This window comes from Ambystoma mexicanum, chromosome 7p, assembly GCF_040938575.1.
Source record: "Ambystoma mexicanum isolate Mex_15411 chromosome 7p, UKY_AmexF1_1, whole genome shotgun sequence".
NCBI classification, from domain to species: domain Eukaryota; kingdom Metazoa; phylum Chordata; class Amphibia; order Caudata; family Ambystomatidae; genus Ambystoma; species Ambystoma mexicanum.
This window is the reverse complement of record NC_090939.1, coordinates 317,847,078-317,871,289: the sequence shown is the minus strand read 5'-3', so window position 1 is coordinate 317,871,289 and position 24,212 is coordinate 317,847,078. Positions and strand designations below refer to the sequence as shown.

Sequence of the window (24,212 nt, the reverse complement as noted above, 5' to 3'; positions counted from 1 at the left end):
TTTTTTCATGTTTTAACAAATCTTTTCCAGACTTTCAAGTCTCTGGGTGGTGTATCCATGACAAACATTTTCTTTGCTAAATATCAGCCAAATACCTCATGCGAGTCAAAAGTTATTAGTAATTCATTTTTTGGCTTTTCTATGGCACGTGATACTCAACTCAACTATAGTGCGTCGACCGCCACACTATAATAAGGAAGCTGCAGGGATAAAGTCACTTTAAAGGCTGCCACTGGGTCATATACTAATGTGCTAAGATGTCTCTGTGCAAGCTACATGTTCCAGGTTGCCAGTATGATGTGCTAAATCTGTGTGCTGCCTGTGGGTGATGTACACTGCTTCCTGGGGCAGCCCAGGCGCACTTGGTTATGAGGTCCAAGTATCAACTGCGAGTGACCAATCTAAACGAGAAATCAGTAACTCAATAGCTCAATTCAACTGAAAATCCCCATCTCACAACGATAGCAGGTCCATGTGATCTCCACCGGAAGCTGCAGTCTTTACCATTTCTGTTACAGGGGAAGATAGAGAACAGGGTAAGGTGGTTGTGTTACGACTTTCTTTGGGATTTCCCCTTTTAGAGCCAGACAATGGGCGCAGCTGTATCCGTGTCAGGATCTGAGGGGGTAAGCTGGGATTCCCAGTTTAGCGGGAGTCATCTCAGTTTTGTGCACACTTGACTGTTTTCCTGTAATTGATATATCCTTGCTGGAAAAACATAAGTAAAACATGCAAAGTAAGAGCACCGGGGCTGATTCACAAAGAGGGTTACCCACGGTGGCTTTCGGCTACTCCTGACTTACTCTTCTATTTCCAAACTTAAGTAAGAATAACCACCAGTAACAACTTTGTTGATCAGCTGCTGCGATTTTAATACCGCTGTCTGTGCAAACGAGGTGACAGTGAGGTGAGAACGGCAAATTGGGACATTTCTCTTCACTTCGGGGGACTGGCACCTCCCTAAACACATTTTATAGTGGCCGACTTGTGGGCCCTTATAATCATATGGATTGAAAGCCATCATATGGGACATCGATCTTCAGGATTCTCCTTTGGGACAGTCTCCTTTTGAGACATGTCCGCCACTCTGGCTGCTCCTGGCAGATCCCCTCACCTGCAAGAGTGAACGCAAGCAATACCCTACCCCCCAAGGCTGTCTCTCAGTGAAGAGGTACCTCACAGTGATGGTCTACCATCCAGGTCTGTCTCTGACTGAGGCCTCAACTCCCATATACACGCCCAGTTATGCTTTGGAGTGGCATTATATCCCAGAATGCTACCCATGTAAAACACTACCTCCCAGAGCTGCCCCCAAGTAATCCCCTGACGTCCAGTAGAGGTCAGCTTCAATTAGAAATCCTCCTTTGAAAGATGCATTAGCATGGGACCCATACAAGGCTGCATGTGTATCACCCCAAAAGCATCCCTAAAATGATGCCCTACTTGGGACCTTATTTACGGCCCCCTCCCCACTTTCAATTTCCAGTCACGGGGATACCTTGTTGTTCCTGTAGGCTACTACTGTAGAATGATTTTGTAGGATGCTGTACCCCCTCAATGATATAACATGCCCTACAAGCAAGCTTGTGAGTGCTGCCTCTCAAGGCTTCATTTGAGCAATGACCTCTCGCCCACGGCTGCTTTTAATGATGCCAATTAATGTTCGCTATTGAGGAACAGTCAGTGAGTGCGGGCCAGTCACCAGGCCGTCCTGCTCTGCCCCACTGCAGGGACCACCCAATTCACTATTCCAAGAATGAATCCGATCACGGAAAATTCAGGATAAGAACATGTGCATTGCCAGCATACCAGCTCCCCAACCAAGACGACAGTGCACCATGCAGCTTTCACGAATGCAAAGGGCGTGCAAACAATAGATTCAACAAAGGAACCAGCATGCTTTATACCACCCGCAATTTGCTGCTCCACAGCTCCACAAACACACTTTCAATGTGTGTTACCCTTTCAAGAGAGCCGTGCAGGATCATTGAGTGTGCCCGGAGGAAGGGCTGCCTGCTCTTCACCAAGATCCACTGACAGCCAAGAATGCTTGTGGAATGAAGACGGGGATTATCACTCTGCATTCCTTTTGGAGACTGGACAGCCTCTGTGGACAGAACTGAGGTGGGATTGTGACCATTAAAGGACATGCACAGAGACCCTCTTAAGAGCATCCTGATATACTGGGAAGGCAGAGCTGATGCTCCACCATGCTGACGCCCACCTGCATACATATGGCTGCAATGAATGAGTGGAAAGGTGGGTCTCGCGGCAGCGCGCGATCGCTAGGTTTGCGCCATATGAGACCCAGTACATGCATGCATGTGAAATGATCTACCGGTGACCCAGCAGCAGCCAGAACAAACAGATAACATACAACCTATTTGCTGTGATCTTTTATTACCGCTAGTAACATATTATACCATATAAATACTCTATCCATGTCACTATATGCACTTTTGGAGAAAAAAAGTGATAACTTAAAATATCATATTAGATATGTTGTACAAAAATAAATAGGTTTATTATATGGATTTATGACAAACCATAAACCTTCACGGAAGGGATGGGCGTATCAAATACTTATAAAGTACATGGCATAGTAATACACTTAACTATGTACATACGGAAAGCCATATTCTCTCTCACAGTCAATGCCAAGGCGCGAGCATTGGCCCTGGCACGATTATTGAAATATTTCTGTGGATGGACCTGCTATTCCACAGCTCTATCAAACCCATTATGACATTTCATTTTGGTTTTGTAAAGAAAGGTTTCGATAATTTCATATTGGTAACCTGTCTAGCAGAATTACATACATAAACATATATATATATATATATATACATCATCTATCTATATACAAACAGACGCATGTAGACTGAATTATCAGTGGATAAACGGACTGGCCCGCTGCAAGATACATAATCAAAGGGTGCAGATATTTTGGAGCATGTGCAGCCCTGGGAAAGCAGAAGCGGATACATTGTTTTTTTCTTTTTTTAAGTGATTTGAATCTAATCACCCTTTGAATGTGTGATTTAGTGTGTGCAGTCTGTGTGACCCGAGTGTCAAGGGTTCTTGTGAGGCCTACTATGAACAGTTAAGCGTTTGCTGAGAAAGCCATGGGTCCGCCTTTAGTGCTCGAATTGCTGTCATTCTGTGTAACAGCCACAAGGGCACCCCAGGAAACCAAAGAATGCATGGAAGATTTTTCCTGGGAAACAACACATTTGAGGCATCACCTCTCTTTCTGGTCTGCCGAGAAGGACTACCCCACAAAATGAAAGGGAACCGTGTGCCAATTGCTATGCTGTATAGTTTGAGCAATGGACACCATTTTGGTTTAATCTGATGGACACATGGTTCCTAAAGTGGTGACAGGGTTAAGCAGTCTGAAGAGAAAAACATGCAAAATCATCCTTAAGTTTGAAATGTGTTGATGGTTAGCAATACGTTCAGGACCTATTTTCAAAGACTGGTGCACCTAGGCTAATCCATGTCTTTATGAGCTCAGCTGAAAGGTAACATCTGGTTCACAAGTGTAGAGATAACCAAATGGCCTTGGCTAGGAGCAAAGGGCCTCCTGAATGCTACTGATCACGTAGCATCTAGACAGGTGATCCGGCCTGAGCAACTCCAGAGAGATTCTGCACCACAAAATGATCTGCACAGACAGGCCGTGCCACAACTCATCGAACCTCAACCATGCCTCTAGCTCACATGGAAGGATGGCGCTCTGCTTGGCAATCCATCGGTTTCTCCCGGTGTCACAAGGCGGGAGGAGCTTCAGGAGAGGCCCACTTGTCTACTCTGGAGACTTAACTCAGGCGGCAAAGAGAACTATTGCGGTGGGGTCATTGAGTAATATACAAACACAGTCAATGCAAGATAAACAATACGATATAGCTTTTAAAGTCGTATTTGTTTGCCCTCTGAGAATATGGCTTCAAATATTCTAAATAAAACTATCCTCTGAAACAATAGCAGCCATGAACAAAAAAGATTGCAGCTCCTTTCTCTAGTCCTGTTTTTCTGTCTTTTCTTATTGAGGTAGGTGAGCCCTGGACACATTACGTGCACAATGTTGGTCTAGCCCACTGACAACAAGAGAACTTGCTCAGAATCTGGGCCTGGAGATATGGAAAACTTGACGGTTTTGGGAAACTGTGTGGCCACCACCTTCCTGTACATTCTTTTATCAGTCAGTACCAGTAACAGAACCAACAAGAATAAGAAATGATAATGCCCCGGGGACTCCAGCCTGGCACCCCATGATGCCCGGCACTGGTACTTCTATAATGCACCGCTTTCACAGTAGTCTCTCCTAGATGAACTCTACCCACGGGGTGCATGTGTTGAGAGCAACCCTTTCTCCACCGGGCACTCTTTTTGCAGTGCTCTGCCTGGTCTCAAAACTTTCACGCTCCCATTCTGTGCCCTTTAGCTGCAGTTTGTGAGAGTACAAAAGTCTATTAAATGCTTGGGCTTTTTCGAGGGGTCACAGTTCTCTTGGGACAAGTTCTTGCCGGTGTAGGAGATGCACTTTAACAGTCTCTTCTTAAATCCTTTGCCACATGTCTTGGAGCAGCTAGACCAGTCGCCCAGATGCCACTGAGGGCACGGGGTGTCGGCACATGGCCGGATGTCATTGGGCTTCAGCTCCTCGGCACAGTCCTTGGCAGCCTGCCCGTTGATGTCTTTGCAATGCACGCTTCTCCTCTGCCAGCCCGACCCACATGTCTTGGAGCATTCTCCCCATTCTTCGATGACCCACTCCGATAGAACAGTCTCTCTGATCGCATTGAAGGATTCTTTCTTCTTATAGGGTGCCTTCTCTGAACCAGAGGATGCTAGCTTCTTCACAAAATAGATGTACTTGATTTTAAGGCGATGCGAATCACCCACAGTCAGCACTTGAACAGTGATTGGCTCCGTCAGGGGGCTGAAACTGCGGATCCGTTCCAGGCTCGCCGAGGAGCCACTGTATCGCAGGATGTTTCCGTTATGGGTTATGTCTTGTTCCATCGTTGATAAGGTGTAGTCGCCATTCAGGATATAGGTTCCGTCCGCGGCTTTCATGGCCAGGAAACTGCCGTCATGCCGGGAGCCTCTGTGGTTGCGCTGCTTCACTTCTATGTTGGTTGCGCCAGCAGGAATGGTCACAACATCATGGTAGCCGGGTCTAGAAAGAGAACGAAAGACACACTTAACTCTTGCTTGCCAAACGATTCATTTAAAATAACAGAGAAGCCAACAAATTAAACTAAGGATGTCAGATTTTGGGATTTTTTCATTGCCCTTTTCGACCCATTGTTCTCCTTTTTACATGAACAGATCATATATAGATATATTGTGACCTGGCCATTGAAGGTGGTTTGGCCTGACCGTTGCCGGCAGCCTTAGTGCTCCTTGACATATGCAGAAGCTCCGGCTACTAAGCACTAATGTGTATCGGCCTCCAAACCCCTTGCCTCTCACTGCAGTGAGATCTGATTAGACCAGCATGTACTTTTTCGAGGCCCAGCCAACTGGTACGGTACTCATTTTGGCCTTGCACTACTGAGGCTCCATTTACAGGATGTGGGCCCATTTATCCTGATGCGTCACCCACCACCACCAGGTATTGGAAGATCCTTCTGCTGGCCAAAGTGTGATACTGTGCTGCTGCCACAACCCTACTTCCCAGTGCAAACCCCCCCCACACTCCCCGGCCCCGGGGTGAGACCAAACAATGCCTGGGGGTGGGGGCAGGGGTGCTGGGCCCTATAAAAGGAAAGTGGGCTGTTTTTAATAGAAAATATAAGCATTTAATAGAAATTATAAGCAGTCATACTTTCTCGAGGGGCGGAACCAATATTTGTACTCAAGTGGGCAGGGGCTCAGTATAAGAAAGTGTGAATCCCAGGGCCATACAGTTAATGAAGTCGAAACCGACAGCTTGAAGAGGCAGTAGCCGCACCATTCATGCACAGCGAGAGGACGCCCTAGCAAGATTCAGGGTTAGGCTTGCGGTCTTGGAAAAGGGGAGGAGTAGAAAGACAGCTCTTGGCTAATTTTGAGCTGACAGAATTTGCTGTAGGGTGTTTTAGCAACGTGGCATTGCTTAACGTTAATTTCAGGAACTGAACACCTACTAGCCGCTTGTCTATCAAAACGTGTGAAAGGCAATTTAGATGAAACGTATTGGGACATGGGGAAGAATCGTATGTTGAGTAGGCAGGCCCATTTTGAAATCTCAGGGATCTTCTAGAGGATTTGTAGGGTATACGATTTTCAAACAAAGGGTAGGTATGCTACCCTATGCGTCCTTTGCTTCTTCGGAACAACTGTGGTTTTCTACGTGACCGATTAGCCAACTTCACAGATGGGGGACATGAGCATTGGGCGCTAGCTCTTGTGTTGAACCCAAAATCTAATTACAGTTCGGTGTATTCTTGGGGGGATAGTACCATCACGAGATCACATGATCTGTTGGTAAATGACAATGTATTAGGCCAATTCAAGGGCGAATGTAAAAGAAAGTCAGAATATTGACATTGTGTTTTAATTAAATTGAAAAATAAACAAGCTACCCCTGGCATAAAATGACATCTGGGAGGAAAGGTAGCTGAATAAATATCTAAGCTGATATAAAATGTCAGTATATGGTTTGAGTGCTTGAGAAATTTGTTGAAAGCATGGACAATGGGAGTCCGTTACTTAATATACATATGGTAGTGCATCAACAGGACCAGCTTCCTCACTCTCCTCGGCCAAAGTACCTGTTCCATCCTATGGACTCATCGATACTCAATGTGTGGCCTGCCAGATGTTTTGGAGTACAATTCCCATTATTCTTCACTAACTATATTGAATTAGGATACTGCCAAAACATCTAGAAGGGCACACATTGAGTAGTCAGTGCATGGAAGAACCCCTTCTTTATGATCAGAGCATAGTTAAAGCTAGGCAACCAATCAATACGTGCCCTTGTTTCGACCTCGAATCATGCCACCGCTTATATGAGCAGGGGACACCTGCAAACTAGGGATGTGTCCGAGAGCAATCACACTAAGTCACAGTGAAAAAACGAACTAACCTAACAGAAGGGCATGGTTGCCAGCCTCTCCAGAGCTACATCGGTTCAGGATCTGCTATCTGAAGGGCATGGCTGCCAGCCTCTCCAGAGCTACATCAGTACAGGATCTGCTATCTGAAGGGCATGGCTGCCAGCCTCTCCAGAGCTACATCAGTACAGGATCTGCTATCTGAAGGGCATGGCTGCCAGCCTCTCCAGAGCTACATCATCGGTACAGGATCTGCTACCTGAAGGGCATGGCTGCCAGCCTCTCCAGAGCTACATCAGTACAGGATCTGCTATCTGAAGGGCATGGCTGACAGCCTCTCCAGAGCTACATCAGTACAGGATCTGCTATCTGAAGGGCATGGCTGCCAGCCTCTCCAGAGCTACATCATCGGTACAGGATCTGCTACCTGAAGGGCATGGCTGCCAGCCTCTCCAGAGCTACATCAGTACAGGATCTGCTATCTGAAGGGCATGGCTGGCAGCCTCTCCAGAGCTACATCATCGGTACAGGATCTGCTACCTGAAGGGCATGGCTGCCAGCCTCTCCAGAGCTACATCAGTACAGGATCTGCTATCTGAAGGGCATGGCTGACAGCCTCTCCAGAGCTACATCAGTACAGGATCTGCTATCTGAAGGGCATGGCTGCCAGCCTCTCCAGAGCTACATCATCGGTACAGGATCTGCTACCTGAAGGGCATGGCTGCCAGCCTCTCCAGAGCTACATCAGTACAGGATCTGCTATCTGAAGGGCATGGCTGACAGTTTCTCCACCAGAGCTACATCAGTACAGGATCTGCTATCTGAAGGGCATGGCTGCCAGCCTCTCCAGAGCTACATCATCGGTACAGGATCTGCTACCTGAAGGGCATGGCTGCCAGCCTCTCCAGAGCTACATCAGTACAGGATCTGCTTCTGAAGGGCATGGCTGCCAGCCTCTCCAGAGCTACATCATCGGTACAGGATCTGCTACCTGAAGGGCATGGCTGCCAGCCTCTCCAGAGCTACATCAGTACAGGATCTGCTATCTGAAGGGCATGGCTGCCAGCCTCTCCAGAGCTACATCATCGGTACAGGATCTGCTACCTGAAGGGCATGGCTGCCAGCCTCTCCAGAGCTACATCAGTACAGGATCTGCTATCTGAAGGGCATGGCTGACAGCCTCTCCAGAGCTACATCATCGGTACAGGATCTGCTACCTGAAGGGCATGGCTGCCAGCCTCTCCAGAGCTACATCAGTACAGGATCTGCTATCTGAAGGGCATGGCTGACAGCCTCTCCAGAGCTACATCAGTACAGGATCTGCTATCTGAAGGGCATGGCTGCCAGCCTCTCCAGAGCTACATCATCGGTACAGGATCTGCTACCTGAAGGGCATGGCTGCCAGCCTCTCCAGAGCTACATCAGTACAGGATCTGCTATCTGAAGGGCATGGCTGACAGCCTCTCCACCAGAGCTACATCAGTACAGGATCTGCTATCTGAAGGGCATGGCTGACAGCCTCTCCAAAGATAGATCAGTACAAGATCAGCTATCTGAAGGGCGTGTTTGCCAGCATCTCCAGAGTTACATCGGTAAAGGATCTGCTATCTGAAGGACATAGCTGCCAGCCTCTACAGAGCTACATCGGGACAGGATCTGTTATCTGAAGGGCATATCTGCCAGCCTCTCCAGAGTTACATCGGTACAGGATCTGTTACATGAAGGGCATGGCTGCCAGCCGCTCAAGAGCTACATCGGTACAGGATCTGCTATATGAGGACATGGCTGCCAGCCTCTCCAGAGCTACATCGGTACAGCATCTGCTATTTAAAGGGCATGGCTGCCAGCCTCTGAAGAGCTACATCGGTAAGGGATCTGCTATCTGAAGGGCATGGCTGCCAGCCTCTCCAGAGCTACATCAGTAAAGGATCTGCTATCTGAAGGGCATGGTTGCCAGCTTCTCCAGAGTTACATCGGAACAGGATCTGTTAGCTGAAGGGCATGGCTGTCAGCCTCTACAGAGCTACATCGGTGCAGGATCTGCTATCGGAAGTGCATGGCTGCCAGCCTCTCCAGAGCTACATCAGTAAAGGATCTGCTATCTGAAGGGCATGGCTGTCAGCCTCTCCAGAGCTACATCAGTAAAGGATCTGCTATCTGAAGTGCATGGCTGCCAGCAACTCCAGAGTTACATCAGTACAGGATCTGACATCTGAAGGGCATGGCTGTCAGCCTCTCCAGGGTTACATCCTGTGAAGGGCATGGCTGCCAGCCTCTCCAGAGTTACATCAGTACAGGATCTGCTATGTGACATGTCATGACGTCAGTGAGTATTCACACATGCCAGACAACCAGTCACTGTCCGTCATATGTGCAGAAAGTAAATGGATCATGGAGGTCTGTAACTTGTGCCAAACCATTCAGCAAAATGTGTCTGCTTTAAGGCAACAAAATGTTTCTGCCAGCCGACAAAAGCATGCACGCCATTGTGACTTTGCGTCTAGTAACTGATTAAGTGGACTTTGCCTAGACTGGTTAAAATGTAAATGCAGCCTTCATCCTCAGTGGTTGTGTTCAATTAACTACGCAGTGAGATTCTGTGTACCAGGGTCATGCAGCTCATTTAGGGAGCGTTCCCCATTTCAACTTACTTTGCACTAAGCAGAGTTCCTGAGACTTTCTTGCAGGTGGCCCCATTGCCTCCACAGACTCCACATTTGTCGAACTTCTTGTTGGAGCCAATGACACGGTCACAGCCAGCTTTGACACACTGCCCCTGTATGCAGACGGAAGTGGAATCAGGGCTGCAGGAAGTGCCATCCACGACCTACGAAGAAGGACACCATTGTCAAAGATCATGTATTCTTTTATGAAAAGCACAGTTTGAACATTTAATGCACAGTAAAATGCAATTACTATACACGTCCACCTTGACCGAAGACCGGTGAAAGCATTTAAAATCTCCTTTGCACGAAATGTACTCATTGAACAGATGTCATGCAGAGTTAAAGCCCACCACTATTATTTATGTGTATAAGGAGCACAGATGGGATTGGTGAAGACGCATCAGAACAGTTTCTAAGACTCAGGAAAAACTGAAGATGACTCTCAGGCAAAGTCCAAGCACAACTATATAGCAAAGGAGAATGGTGCGTTCGGGTTCAGTGTGCACCAATCAACAGATAGGTGCAGGCAAGAATCTGCTTGCTCAACCACGTGTAAACTCTAGCTATAGCTTTGAGTGGAGCATTTAGCCTATCAAGAAAGGGAGCCTCTCTGTGACACGCTGCCTCAATCCGTCCTCCCATACGAATGAGTGGCATTTACCTACTATGTGAATACCTTATGAGCTGTGAGACCATTCCTTATGAATGATGCCCTTGTGCTTAGGGTATAGCTAGTGAATGACCTTGCAAGAAAAGGTTAAGTGTCAATGTATTAGGTCAGCCTGCATCTGATTTAAAAAATGAACAAACTTTATATTTAATCGAGAAGAGCAGTGACATTAGTTGGTCATTATTGACTCATGGCAGGCGCTTTTGCACAGGATTTTGTTATCTGACCTCTAGATTACTGCTACAACTAACAGCAGACAACTAGATGTTTCTATTTTATAAATGGAGTATGAACATATTTGCAAAAAACAGTCGGTTTCCATTTTGGTTGGCAAGATTTTATGATATAACTGCGTGTGCCAAATGCCTTGTATGTACTGTTTCCCTGAAGATTGTGTTCCTGTCTTGTGGCTGGGGGATTGCCCAACAGGCTTGGTCTTCATCCATGTGCCTAAGAAGATGCCCCATGAACGATTCCAGTGCTACCTAGCACCAAGTGTGGCGGGTTTGCCTGATCCTGAGAACCCACGTGTTTGCAGAGAAGGGATCAGGAATACAGCTTGATTTGTCCAGTATCACAAAATGTGGTCTATCAGGGATTCCAAGGTTCCTTGCTGAACCGCTGACTGATTACGCTACAGGTGGTGTATCCTACTCGAGTACATTTAGATGCCCTTCCAAGTGCACCGTGATTAAGCTCGCACTTCAGTGACAAAAAGCTAAATTAGTTGAATTGACAATTTACCTTTGGTTGAAGAACGAAGAAATATCCAGTGCCTTTTGCTCGGCAGACAAGTTTACATCTGTCTTTTGGCGAAACACCAGCAAATTTTGGGATCCACGCCACAGCAGGTCCACTACCAAATGGCGACTTGGACATGTCATTGTGGGCTTCGCACTGCTCTTCTCTGAAGGTCTTGCCTGCAGAGGGATAGCAAGAGACATTAGATTCCCATCATCTTTGTTTTCACACTTGTACACCATCAACATCATTCAACAAGAGACACTTGCCATTATTCTCGGGACAGTCATCGACGTTGCACGATCGGTACTGAACTCTCTTGCCCTCGCAGTATTTCCCTCCATTTTTGGGGACTGGATTATCGCACTCCCGAAGAGAATACTGCACTCCTCCGCCGCAGGTCCTCGAGCACTCCCCCCATCCTCCCCAGGAGCCCCAGCTCCCGTGCACTGGAGTCTGAAATAAACATCAACCAAGGCATGAGATGTGCTGTAACATCTCCCCTTCCGAAGAGGGGGGTCATTGGCAAGCAACCAAGCAAAGAACGGCATTGGGGGCACAGAATAATCAAGCACGTGCAGTGGAAGGGACAGCATCAGGGCATTCCCTGGCGATAGTGGGGAGGTCAGAGAAACAACAGAAGCATCTCAATTGCAGGGGCCCACAAATGATTGAAGATTCACCAGATCCACAGGCTAATGTTATTTTAAATCAAACAAGTAGAATTCAACAATGCATTTTCATATTTTTATGAGCATGCTTTGTGGTTGCTGTATGGTTCTCCAATGTCTTGTAAGTGTAGCTTACCATGAAAGTGCACGTCAATACATAAGTAGCTTTCAGTCCAATCCGTTCTATGTAAAGTTGCAGCACTATATATTATATTTAGGGGTCTCATGAAAATGCTGATATATATATATATATATATATATATATATATATATATATATATATATATATATATATATGTTTGTAAAGTGCGTGGATAGTGCAGTGAGATTTACTAGCTATAACCAAAACCAGAAACAAAGTAATGGCACTTGTGCAACACTGATTACTCATAAATGATACAGCTTCAAAACATGAATCCTATTGTGCCTACAGCAGAATATTGTGTAGCTGTATCACATACCGTACTATTTATTTAAGAATCTGCTTAGCTGTCTTAACAAACATTGCCACTTTGTGCATTGATTTATTTCAGATAGCAAATACTTACATCATATTGCTTCTTGTCCTTCTGGTCCATACACTTGCCGTTGATGCACCATTTTCCAGCTCCACAACTGCTGCCGTCCGCCCACGGAAAGTGTTTGGTTTGGCACACGAGCAGCCCGCCAGAGTTGCCGGTACACCACAAGGTGGTGCATGTGCTCGCAGTGTCGGGACAGTGTTTGGATTCATCCCCAAATGTGAACTGGCACTGCTTGTTGACGTCATACAGTGTTCCCGGGAGATCGCTGGGAAGCTGAACGGGCCTGTGAGGTTTGTCAAGCAAGCACTCTCCTGAAAATTTAAAGAATTCAGTGACATGTTAGGACTGCCCTTTCTCAAACTCCATCAAAGCACGTCACAACATCAACACCATAGTACCCACATGCATATAGGAGCACAATGAAACAAGTGTGGGCCAATGAAAAACAGTCAATGAAGAGGATGTGCAGACTTGTGATTGGGTGCTTAATCCTGCATAATGCCAACAAACCCGCCAACTAGGAATTTGAGAGATTCTGGACTGAATCAAACTTCGCCCTAGTTAGTTCTGGAAATTGAAGGATTATAGTCTTTAAACCAGACAGATGTTTTTCAAGCACTCTCTGGGTGGAGTCATTTTTGCCACAGGAAATGAGCGATAACCCTTGATATCGGGGTACATAGACAAGTAAAGAACACCCACATCACTTGCACTGTGCAACTAAACAGGGTGCCCTTGGCGTCAGAGTAAGAATCATAGCACTGAAAAGTGTCGCGTGTCAGAACAGTGATGTGCACAGTTCCTACCCGCTAGCACCACTCTCCGAGTTTTACTTGCATACACGCACCAAGAGGCCGTAGAACAACCAATAACACAACAGCCCCTGGCGGAGCGGCTATGATTTGCAAATTATATTTTCTTACTGTTATTTGGAAATGATGGGCTGGGCTTCAAAAACTTTGCACTGGTGAGAATTAGCAAAATGTCATAAAAGAGCCCAGTGCAAAAAACCTATTCTTTCAACGTATTTGTGCACCGGGAAACCTGTGCCTAGTGCGAGCACTTTGCTCTAGTGCAAAGATGCATTGAAAGAATATATTTTTGCCACCGTATAAGGTTTGCCCTGATCCTAATTACAACTGCAACACTGCAAAGTATGGGTAATACCATGCAATGTGTTACGTGGTAGCATGCTACCTTTACTGGGCATTCCTAGAAGAGGGTGATTTTATATGCGGTGCCCGATAGTAGTAATTTAAACTATAAGTGCAACCACCAGAGCTGGTCATGGGTCTTTCTTTAGAGTAAGAGATGGAACAGGGAAGAAAGAGGGAGGCTACAAAAAAGGGAGATGGGTAACTCTGTATCAGGAGTTAAGAAAAACGGCAATATTGCTAAGAAAGGGGACATTAGAGCAAATAAAACAGTAGGCCCGAGAGAGTAGGCCCAACCAAGAGTCCAACAACACTGCATTTTGCTAGACTCACCGTGGCCATTGTCCAGAAAAGATGTAATTGTGTATGCACTGCAAAGGGACCACGGTTGATTTCGATCCAGGTTGGAGAGCATTGACGCCATCATGTGGGATCCCTGGTTCGCGACGTTAACCCCGGAACATTGCTTCGCCTCGTCGTGAGGCATGTTCAACACGTGTCCTAAAAACAAGACCAATATGAAACGTCAGTACTTTTCTGCCAGTTTTCCTTTGACACTAATGGGGAACGTAACCCCACAGTGGATGCGCTCCGCCTGCGTCTCCACACTCTGCCAGAGGCAGTGCTTTAAATGGGCAGGTACTTGCCGGTCCTGAGTACCTGCACTTCTTTTATTTGTATGTCAAAGTACTGAAACTTCGCATCAGGAAGCCAGTACTTTTAATGGAGGAGTACCAGCACTTCTCAACAGTAAGCAGGGACTCTGAAATAGTGAGTACCTGCACTTCTCAGTTTCCATTTAAAGCACTGGCCAGAGGTGCACAGCACCTTAAAAGAAAGGATCCCATTGGCCCAGAGACACAGAGGCTAACTTCCCCTTAATACCGTGGCACAACAGAGTTGAACGATTGGCTAACATGCATCTACAATGACTAATGTTGTGCAATACACATGTAAAATGCTCTGGGAGGAGGGGGGTGGCACCCCCTGCCGTGGAGTAATTCTCCGGCAGATGGCGAGATGGCAGTTCTAGTCGTGTTCCCCCCTTTTAAATGAGACACTTATGTCTTGCAGTGGGACAGCCATGTTTCATCATACTCTGCTTCAAACATGCCATTATATTGCGCCATTGCCCACAACACAGCAGATGTTGCTGGCTAGGAACAGAGCAGCTGAAACATCTCTGGAACATGTTATTATTATAAGACCATCTGTTCTTCAAACTCTCCAACAGCCCTGCACGAAGAGCTGAGGCCCCCTCTGCAAACCAAACAATCCTAGGGCCCTGTGTGTGCAACAGGCTTGGCAACAGCTGCACCCTGGGCGCCACCTCCCCCGCTGCTTCAAAAGGAGCGCCCGCCTAGAACTCCCAGCTTTCCACGAGGCCGTGGGGTGTCTCACCTAATTCATGAGCGGTAGTGAAGGCGGCCTGGAGACCGTCATCTTCTATGATGGAGCAACTGCGGGTGGGGTCGCAGACGGTGCCAACGTCACCCATCCCCAGAGTGTCACAAGTCTGGGCTCCGCACAGATCCTGCAAGTGGAAAAAGAGGAGCGATTTCATGAACATCAAGTCTCAGCCATGATCGTGAAAGAACAAACAACTCTACACCGAGGATCCGGGCCTGCAGCGCTGAGAATGCATCGCCAAGTCAAGCGTCCCACCGCACAGAGTTCCACACACAAGGGGAGAACATACTGTGTCCAAGGTCATTTATACGCACAAAGACCTTGAAACATTTTCCATCTGGCAAAAATGTAGCAAACAGATCTTGGCCCTTTCTCCTGATCACTCGGCGATCCCAAACCTCGTCACACGGTTCACATTTAAAATGGTGAGCAAAACTAATTTGGTATACGTTTATTATGGCAACACCAAAAGCAGTGGGTTAGCAACTTGCACGCGTTGGGTCATGTGCAAACTATAATGAAATGATAGGTTATTTACAACACGCTTAATACCCAGAGGTTTCTAAGCGCAGACCCGGGGATCGAACCCTTGTTGCTCCATGTGGTCTTGCTTTCTAGGGGAGCACGTTGCCCCTGAGCTATCCTCCCGCGACATAGATGGCGTGCATAACACTATGCCAAGTGGGGGTTGGCTGAGCACTGGCAACATTTACCCACACCCAGTGCCAACTGCCAGTATACACACAGGTAGATAGGATTTGGCACACTCAAGAAATTATGTGTCTGCACTGCCTGGCAGACAGTGGGACATAAGAGAGTGGTGGTGGACAACGTACCGCATTTTACTGCGGTTAGGTTTTGGGAGAAGGTTAAAGGGACAGAGGAACAGCAGAATAGAGATTAGGCGTGGGAATTTTCAGGGGGTGGAAGCATTAGAACGGTGTTGTGGGGGCATATAAAAACGCCCCTTGTGGACAGATGTCACAAATCTGGTCTCACACACGGCTCAGTGTGTACTGCAGTGCCACCATCGTTTGCAGGTGGAATAGGAACTCAGTTGAAAGAGGTCACCAGGCCCCCTTACTACCACAAGCGCTAGTAAGGTGCTGTGGCCCAGGTTCTCCTGCCTTGCAGTAAGCCAGGGAGTCACCAGCCTCGCCTTTGCGAGGCGGGGTAAGAAGGGTCACACGGTGTTCGCAAAACCCTCCTTTTCACCCCCAAAGACAACCTTGAAGTGTAAACGATATAGACCAATCCTGTGGCTGGTTTACATCTTGTGCCGTCCATGTGGTAGTGGATAAACTGCTTCCGTGGCATAGATATTTGAATGAAGCTGTGAAAGATGCGAGCATGTCTACTTCCCTGGGTGCATGTTGCGCTAAAGGGCACGTGGCGGTGTTCACACTCTGCTCTGCATGCAGCGTACATAGTATTGGCATTTCTTGCTATATGGATTTTTAATGAGAAGTCATTTCATTCTGGATCCAACTGCAAGGGCCATCGAATAAGAGTCTAGTTGAGATCCCGGCATTGGCCGGAGCGGCGCACTCACCTGTCGGGTGTAGAGGATGGCAGTGTCGTAGTGCTCGGCGTGCCGGTCACTGGGTGGATTGTGCTGCCTCTGCCAGCTGCAGAAGTTCCTCAGCGTCAGGGCTGCGTTGGAGGAGACGTCAGGGCCCTTCTGCTCATCGTAGACGACCAGGATCTTCACCACCACCAGGCTGATGGAGTTCCGGATGCTGGGGTGCTTGTAGAGCTTGGCCGCCACCGACATCAGGGTCAGCAGGTAGTGTTTCAGGCCGCTACCGTGGAACTCTGCCATAGACTGGTCCGCCACAAGCATGGTCTCCACATAGCGGGGGCTGGAGACGAACCGCTTCTGTCTTCGGTTTGCAAACCCTATAACAAACAAAAAAAAGTCATTTGACCGTTAGTGGTTCCAGCACTCGTGACGCAGGAAGCTCTAATCCAAAACATATAAAAAGGCCGCTGATGGTAGAAGCGCTCCCGATCGTTCTAATGGATCACGTGTTCGAGGCTTTACCAGTGGCGATCAACTCAATTAGCATCTGTAAACATGCCCAGTTTTACAATACACATAATACTAGGATTGACTGCACGGTTCAGACACGTGTGTTCTGAGGCATAGTCAAATGCAGTTATATGCCCAGCACCCCACATTTTGGGCAAGGGGGCATGGCCAAGATTGTTACACGTGCCTCCTTTCTCCCCAGTACACAACTTGGTCACGAAGCAACATCTCCTGCAGGGGTAATTTGTATTTTATGGCTAGGAATATTTTATGAGAAAGCCTGCCACGGTGCAGGGGCCCCGAGACACTAAGCTACAGCCAGTAACTTGAGCTGCGTTTACAATTTACAATCTGCTGAACCACCTGGGCTGCAATAAACGCCGGGCGAATTCTTGGCCCGTCAGCTTGTGAGTCACCTTCCAGCGCTTTTATAAGGAGTGAGTATAATTAATGAATGAGGTCACCGCTTCCACGAGTCTGTGCGGAGCCCCTCGTGTGCTGCTGCTGCCAGGGCTGGAGTCCCTTCTGGCACCCTCGCCCGGAAGGCCTGGGACACCGGTACCCTTGCTGTGACTTTCAGCCTGCATTCACACGTCCACCATTGTTCAGCGGATCCGCAGCCCTCCCTGTGCCAAGGTCGAGGAGGTGTGCCCGGGTGCCAGTCATCGCATGCGCCTACCAGGAGCGGGAGCTGCCCATCGACCCGGCCCCGCTGCCCCCGTGCGTTATTATTCTGAATGGAAAATGCACTGAGTATTTTCCATCAGAGATAATTACGGTCGATAGCCGCTTAGAGGGAAGGCCTAAACGCTACTAAGTCACTCTAAATACAACAAAGCACATGCCCAGCCAGCTTTAAACCACGTGTTTCCCCTCGCAACCCATTTTTTTTGTGCGTGGCATGGGTGTTAACCTATTTCTTGGGCATGTTTTTACTTTTTCATTATTACATGTCGCACTCACTCCAGTGCCTGCCGCTGAACCACTACACTTCTCTTCTAACACAAAATATTAGTCCCAGATGCAGCAATACCCTGCCTTCATTTCCCTCCAGTGCCCACCCTTTGGCCCCGCATTCCATCTGTCTAGGGAGGCCCTCAGATCCACAACCTTGAAGAGCACAGATGACAAGGCGTGTTGCAGCGAGGTCACGGGTCACATGTAAGCCACCGGGAAATCAGGACAAGTGGCAGTGTGGCTGCAGTCTGGGCAGTGTGCTGAGTGAATATGTAACAAGACACCTCGTGATTCCGTCTCCTTTCTAAAGGCATGGCCCTCACGGGCAGTGCTCCTGTAAAGGAGTAACAGAGTACTCAGAAAGGTAATAGTGCTTTTGGGCAGTCCTTCAATGCAGTGAATTCCCTCAAGAGGCAGTGCTTTTATGTCAAGTACTTTCTAAAAAGGTAGTCATCCCTGGCAGTGCAGCCCCGGAAGGCATCCCTTCCTGGCAGTGCAGCCTCAGGAGGCATCCCTTCCTGGCAGTGCAGCCTCAGGAGGCATCCCTTCCTGGCAGTGCATCCTCGGGAGGTAGCCCTTTCTAGCAGTGCAGCCTCAGGGGGTAGTCCTTTCTAGCAGTGCAGCCTCAGGAGGCATCCCTTCCTGGCAGTGCAGCCTCGGGAGGTAGCCCTTTCTAGCAGTGCAGCCTCAGGGGGTAGTCCTTTCTAGCAGTGCAGCCTCAGGAGACATCCCTTCCTGGCAGTGCAGCCTCGGGAGGTAGCCCTTTCTAGCAGTGCAGCCTAAGGAGGTCGCCCTTCCTGGCAGTGCAGCCTCAGGAGGTAGTCCTCTCTAGCAGTGCAGCTTCACGAGGTAGCCCTTTCTAGCAGTGCAGCCTCAGGGGGTAGTCCTTTCTAGCAGTGCAGCCTCAGGCGGCATCCCTTCCTGGCAGTGCAGCCTCGGGAGGTAGCCCTTTCTAGCAGTGCAGCCTCAGGGGGTAGTCCTTTCTAGCAGTGCAGCCTCAGGAGGCATCCCTTCCTGGCAGTGCAGCCTCGGGAGGTAGCCCTTTCTAGCAGTGCAGCCTAGGTCGCCCTTCCTGGCAGTGCAGCCTCAGGAGGTAGTCCTCTCTAGCAGTGCAGCCTCACGAGGTAGCCCTTTCTAGCAGTGCAGCCTAAGGAGGTCGCTCTTTCTGGCAGTGCAGCCTCAGGAGGCACCCCTTTCTGGCAGTGCAGCCTCGGGAGGCATTCCGTCCTGGCAGTGCAGCCTCGGGAGGTAGCCCTTTCTGGCAGCGCAGCCTCGGGGGGCATCCCTTTCTGGCAGTGCAGCCTCAGCAGGCATTCCTTCCTGGCAGTGCAGCCTACTAAGCAGGTAGCCCTTTCTGGCAGTGCAGCCGAAGACAGTAGCCTTTCCAGGCAGTGCAGCCAAATGCAGTACAGCTTGAAGGCAGTGCAGGCAGCCTAAGCTGCTAGCCATTTCAAGCACAGCAGTCCAGGGCAGTAGCCCCTCTAGGAAGGGCAGCCTAACGAGGTAATCATGCCCTTGTGGGCAGACTCCTCTGAAGTGTCATGTTCAGCGGCAGGTGGGTTTGGTAAACTAGACCCTAAGGGCCGGATTTACACAAATGTTTTCTATTGGACTTTCCCATGTTAGAACATTTTTGCAAATCAGTTTTAAAGTGCAGATATTATCTGGCTGGAGGTGGGAATGTCGGCATTGGCTTTAGAAGTGTTCCCAGTGCTCAGGCACCGAGTAAAAAGGTCATACCTGAGTCTGTGATGTGCTCCTCTGCCAGCGACTCTTCTCCTGTGGGCCTCAGGGGCTGGGATTGGTCAGTCACCCCACACTTGGGACCCCTGCGACCAGGGACCCTCCTACGAATAAGGTGCAGCATGGTTGGGGCACTGCCCTCGGGGCCAGCCTCCGCTGCCAGAGAGTGGTTGCTGGGCTGGATGAAAAACTCTTCGCCTTGCAGGTAGAAGGCGCCCCGAAGGCCGCCGCAGAGGCTCAGTGCCGCACTGGAGGAGGCGTCCCTATTCACAGTGCCCGAGTAGAAGCAGTCGGCCAAGTCCCCGGGGTGCTCGCCCCCTTGCCCAGCCTCCCCCTCTGCCGGGCTGCCCACATATTGCAAAGTGAAGCCGGGGGCAAGAAAGCTGCGGTCCGGCTCCAGCTCCAAGGTAAACTGCTTCCCGAAGGCATCCAGGCGGTAGACTGTCTTCCCTGGTGCAGGGGGTGGCACAGACCCCTGGGCTTCATCTCCAAGTACCCTGTGCGGGGCAATAAGCTCCTCTTCCATGGTGCCCCCGGTGGCTCCTAGGGTGCACAGTGCAACCAGCAAGGGTAGCAGGGGATACCAAACAGCACCCATCGCAGACACTATAGCAAGGCAGTCCTTTTGGAATAAAAACAAGGAATCGCTGTGTGTAACTAATTGGGACAGAGGCACCGTCTCTGGCAACTTCAGGACGAATTGAATGCGCTCATTTCGCCGGCACCTCGTGCACCGTGGAAACGTGGCCTTCCTGTGCACGGACTTGCACCGGGGACTCCTCTGCAAAGACTGGGTCCTGTTGATATCCCAAGATGACAGCGCGGCTGCGGCAGCAGAAAGTTTGCAAAGGGACAGAAGTAGCTGGAGACTCGTCCTCTGGGAGACAGCTGCGCTCGGGCGCTGTAGGCCGTTAGGCGCTCCCTGCGGTGCTGCGTAGGTCCGGAGCGCTCCCTGCCGCAGGACCCTCAGGTGCGCTGACCTGTCTCTCCCTGCTCAGAGTGCTCTGCCTGAACCGGGCAACCCGGGCTGACATTTATGGCATCTGTGGCCCCGAAACCCCACCCCCAGGCTCTGAGCTCAGTCGGTGCGTAGCTGTAATCCGGGGGCCCGGCCTCCTCCCCCTTCTTCCCTGGTGGAACAGCGCCAGGTCATCAATCACTGCGCGGGGAGGAGGCGTAGGGGGTGGAGCGGGGCAACGGCAGATGAGAGAGAGGGGAAGACACACACACACACCTCCTGTGTGCAGGAGCAGCCCAAGTGTCCCCGGGCGGCTTCGCGGGGCACGTTTCCTCTCCCGGAGGGTCTTCCTCGGGTTATGGAAAGAGACTTTACGTGTGCTGCTCCCGAGGAGGGCATAGGGGCGCGCGTTGCAGACCACCTGAGACAGAAGTGGATTCGGGTCTAGAGACATGCTCAATATGTTTAAGACAGGCTCTGTGGAGAGACTTGCGATTCCAGGGAAAGGGGGGGGGGGGTGGGCAAAGGTTCCAGGAAGAATGCCCAGGCAGAAGGACCTGTTCCTTGGAGTAGGGGGAGTTGGTAAAGAGCCCGGCAAAGAGCCGCGCGGTTCCAGGTACAGGGGACGAGATGCGGGAAAGGGCAGGGTTATGCACTGGGGTAAAGCTACCAACTCCAGCGAGGGCGTGCCTTGGGGAAAGGGCAGGCGGAACGACCGTGTGCGGGCAGGGAATAGAGTCGCGTTCAGTGGGACTGGCAAGAAGTGCACGGTTCCAGAGAAACCGGGCCCTCTGAGGCTTGCCGTTCCTGGATTCATTAATGAGTGTTTAACTGCATATGCACTCCGTCATTTCTATCGGTAGGCATTGTGCGCCGCACCAACCAGCCCTGCACGCAACCGAAAACCGCGTTAAAACTGGCACTTTAAGCTCGTCCATACATTTACTTTCACAAAGTTTTTTCCTTTCTTTTTTTGGCACGGTGAGGGGGGCGTGAGGAATTCGGCGCTCTGCTGTTCTGGGGGTCAGTAGGTCCATTCGGACATATTAGCTCCAAGGGGGAGCCGGCCTGGCCTCTTCCTGCAGCCTGGGGGATAGGAGCCTCCCCAGTGCACCCCTGTGAATATTGGGGACACTGCCCCCGCCGCCCTGCAGAGCCCGGGGTTGCGCCCCCTCCTGTCCCTCCTCCACACGCAAGCCCTCTTGGGCAAGCGCAGGGTTTTCCAGCACCCATGGGACGTTCGGGACTGGGATGACGGGGGGAGCCTCCGTTTTACGAAGCTTCCAGTAACCGAGGAGGGTGGGGGCGGCGGAGGCTTCCCAGGAGGGCTGGACACCGCCGGCGCCAGGTGGGATTGGCCGGGCCGCAGCCTCTGGGAGGAGCTGCCGGGGGTAGCGCGGCCCGTGGCTTCAGGCTATACACTCACTCCTCGGCAAGTGCTCGGCTCACGGGTCACTCGGAAGCCTCGCTGACGGCATGTGTCGCGGGCCGGAAAGAGGAAAGGAGGCTCCCTGGCTGGGAGGACGCGGCCTGGCCGCCTCTGAGTCACCGGAGCCCTTCCCAGGCCGCCTTTTCCTGAAGTATCTGCCCAGGACGCGTCCCGGCGTCCCGCGGCGGCGGATCTCCGCACAGCGGGCGCGGGAGATGCAGTGACGCACCGACACTGAGTGCAGGGAGTGGCACGCAGCTCCGACGCCGAGCCCTGCCTGCCCAGCCTGGCCCGTTTCTCTCAATGATATTGGGCAAGGAAAGGATTTGGGCCGCCATTTCAGGAAAAGGGTCACATTGGATGTAAACATTAGTCAAAAGAAGGCGCAAGTCGCTTGTATGGGGGAGTGCAGGGGCGTTGCTAGGGGGGGGGGCTATAGCCCCTGATCTTTTGGTTGTAGCCCCGGATAGAATCTCAGGAGCTACAGCCAAAAGACTAGCTAGCCCCCAGTGCCAACAGTTCCGATATCAGCTTAGCCCCAGGTCTTTTCCAGACCTAGCAACTCCCCTGGGGGAGTGAGTGGCGGTATCTGAAAGTTGAATGCCTCTCCCATCCTCAACCAGCTGCCCAGTATGGATCAGCATTTAACAGGACCGAACTGCACATAAAGAACGTTTTTTGAAGATACATACTTCTTCACTGGGCAGGCAAAACCCGTATTCGTTTCTCTGGATTTATTTCGATAAACAGATCATACAAGTGACAACTAAAATACAACTCACAACTGCTGGGAGGCATGTCCACAATGTATCATCATAACAGTGTACACAGTGTATTTCACTGAGATACAATCAGAAAATTGCTGGAATTGAAAACAAGATCGTAAGATTTCTCGTGGAGCGAGCTCGTATAATTCTTAAAATCTCTTGACTACGAGCTACAATCACAAGATACGAGAATTATAATATGAAGCGCTAGAGTTAATGATAACCTCCCATCTATCACTATCATATATGTACTAAGGTCCGAATTAAATAATACATCAATTGTTAAAACCAAAAATAACACATTCTTTACATTTTTCAGAGGCTTTTTAAACATCATTTAGCTAAAGAATAAAAAATATACATGAAAATGCAGAAATCAGTGGTAATAAGATCGATACAATCATGGACCCTCATATACAAAGAAAACTAATTCACAAAAGAGGCACTCCCTTTGCACCCTTGCTAGTGGGTATTGTAATGGGATATTGCACTGCATGCCCTTGTCAGATAGTTTACTACTGAATGCGCTGCCAGATCATCTTTGGAATTGATGCATAATGCCAAGGCGTCATTAACAGATGTAATTAATCTACGCTTGAATAGCGGTTTAAGGTATCTCTTCCTGGTATTATATAATGGACACAATAGAAAAAAGTGCATTCAATTTTCGGTCTCATTTTCAAATGTGTGGCGTTTTTTGGGAACATCGCAATTCCATTTGTGCAGTAGTTGTGCAAAAGGTAGCGTGCCAAACAGAAGCTTGAGATACACGGCCCTGGAACATTTGGGAGAGACAATATCTAGATAACTTTTGTAAGCAAGGGTCTGCTTCTGCTCCCAGTACTTCCTTCCCTTCTCATTACTTGCAATGTCGGAGAGAAGACCGCTCGCTTCATTTTACATTAGGGCCTCCTTATTCCTTAATTTTGCACCCCAGTCGATACGCTGGGGTTCTAACCAGTGATCACAAAACCCAAGTGGATACCAGGCCTCCTATAGGTATTTCATCTAAGGGAGCAATCGGCCTCCCTTGTGGGATAACATATCTTCAATCGACGGATCTATGCACAGTGAGTCCCGGAGAAGACCATACCCTGACCCAGTAGACAAGAGGTTTTCACCTGCACAAGGACCCGATTCTTCATGTCTCAACCTCTAGAAAACCAAGAATGTTTGGGGTACTACTGGGGAAGCCTAGGAACTTTTTAATACATTTGTTTTGACTTGTGATTAATCTACCACATTTCGTTCCTCCCCACAGTTCCGCCCCATAAAGAGTCGCTTGCTTTGCTTGCACAGAATAGGCTTCCAGGGATACGTCTACCGCCCCATTACTATGTTCCTGTGCAAGCTCGGCGATAGCACCACCATAATAATTTAATAATTTGCACTTATACAGTAGTAGAGCGTAATATCGTGTACCAGCACCTGCATCCATGTG

The 24,212-nt window shown here is 49.4% G+C and overlaps 1 protein-coding gene across 1 annotated transcript; it reads right to left on the bottom strand.

The window, feature by feature from the left end:
* Nucleotides 1-2,383: 2,383 nt before the first annotated feature.
* ADAMTS1 (ADAM metallopeptidase with thrombospondin type 1 motif 1) lies at nucleotides 2,384-20,941 on the bottom strand. The gene is made up of 9 exons (XM_069636373.1): nucleotides 19,615-20,941; nucleotides 16,438-16,784; nucleotides 14,877-15,009; nucleotides 13,809-13,976; nucleotides 12,346-12,632; nucleotides 11,396-11,582; nucleotides 11,130-11,305; nucleotides 9,701-9,876; nucleotides 2,384-5,185 (listed from the first exon to the last, which is right to left on the bottom strand). Exons 1-9 carry the CDS (start codon nucleotides 20,213-20,215, stop codon nucleotides 4,444-4,446), a joined length of 2,817 nt encoding a protein of 938 aa, XP_069492474.1. The 5' UTR covers nucleotides 20,216-20,941; the 3' UTR covers nucleotides 2,384-4,443.
* Nucleotides 20,942-24,212: the final 3,271 nt, after the last annotated feature.

Excerpts from the sequence above, each read along its gene's own strand:
- ADAMTS1 (XM_069636373.1), bottom strand. The coding sequence starts at position 20,215 with ATGGGTGCTGTTTGGTATCCCCTGCTACCCTTGCTGGTTGCACTGTGC. Across the intron at positions 16,785-19,614 it reads GGAGCACATCACAGACTCAG|GGTTTGCAAACCGAAGACAG; the intron begins GTATGACCTTTT and ends TGTTTGTTATAG. Across the intron at positions 13,977-14,876 it reads CACTACCGCTCATGAATTAG|GACACGTGTTGAACATGCCT; the intron begins GTGAGACACCCC and ends TCTTGTTTTTAG.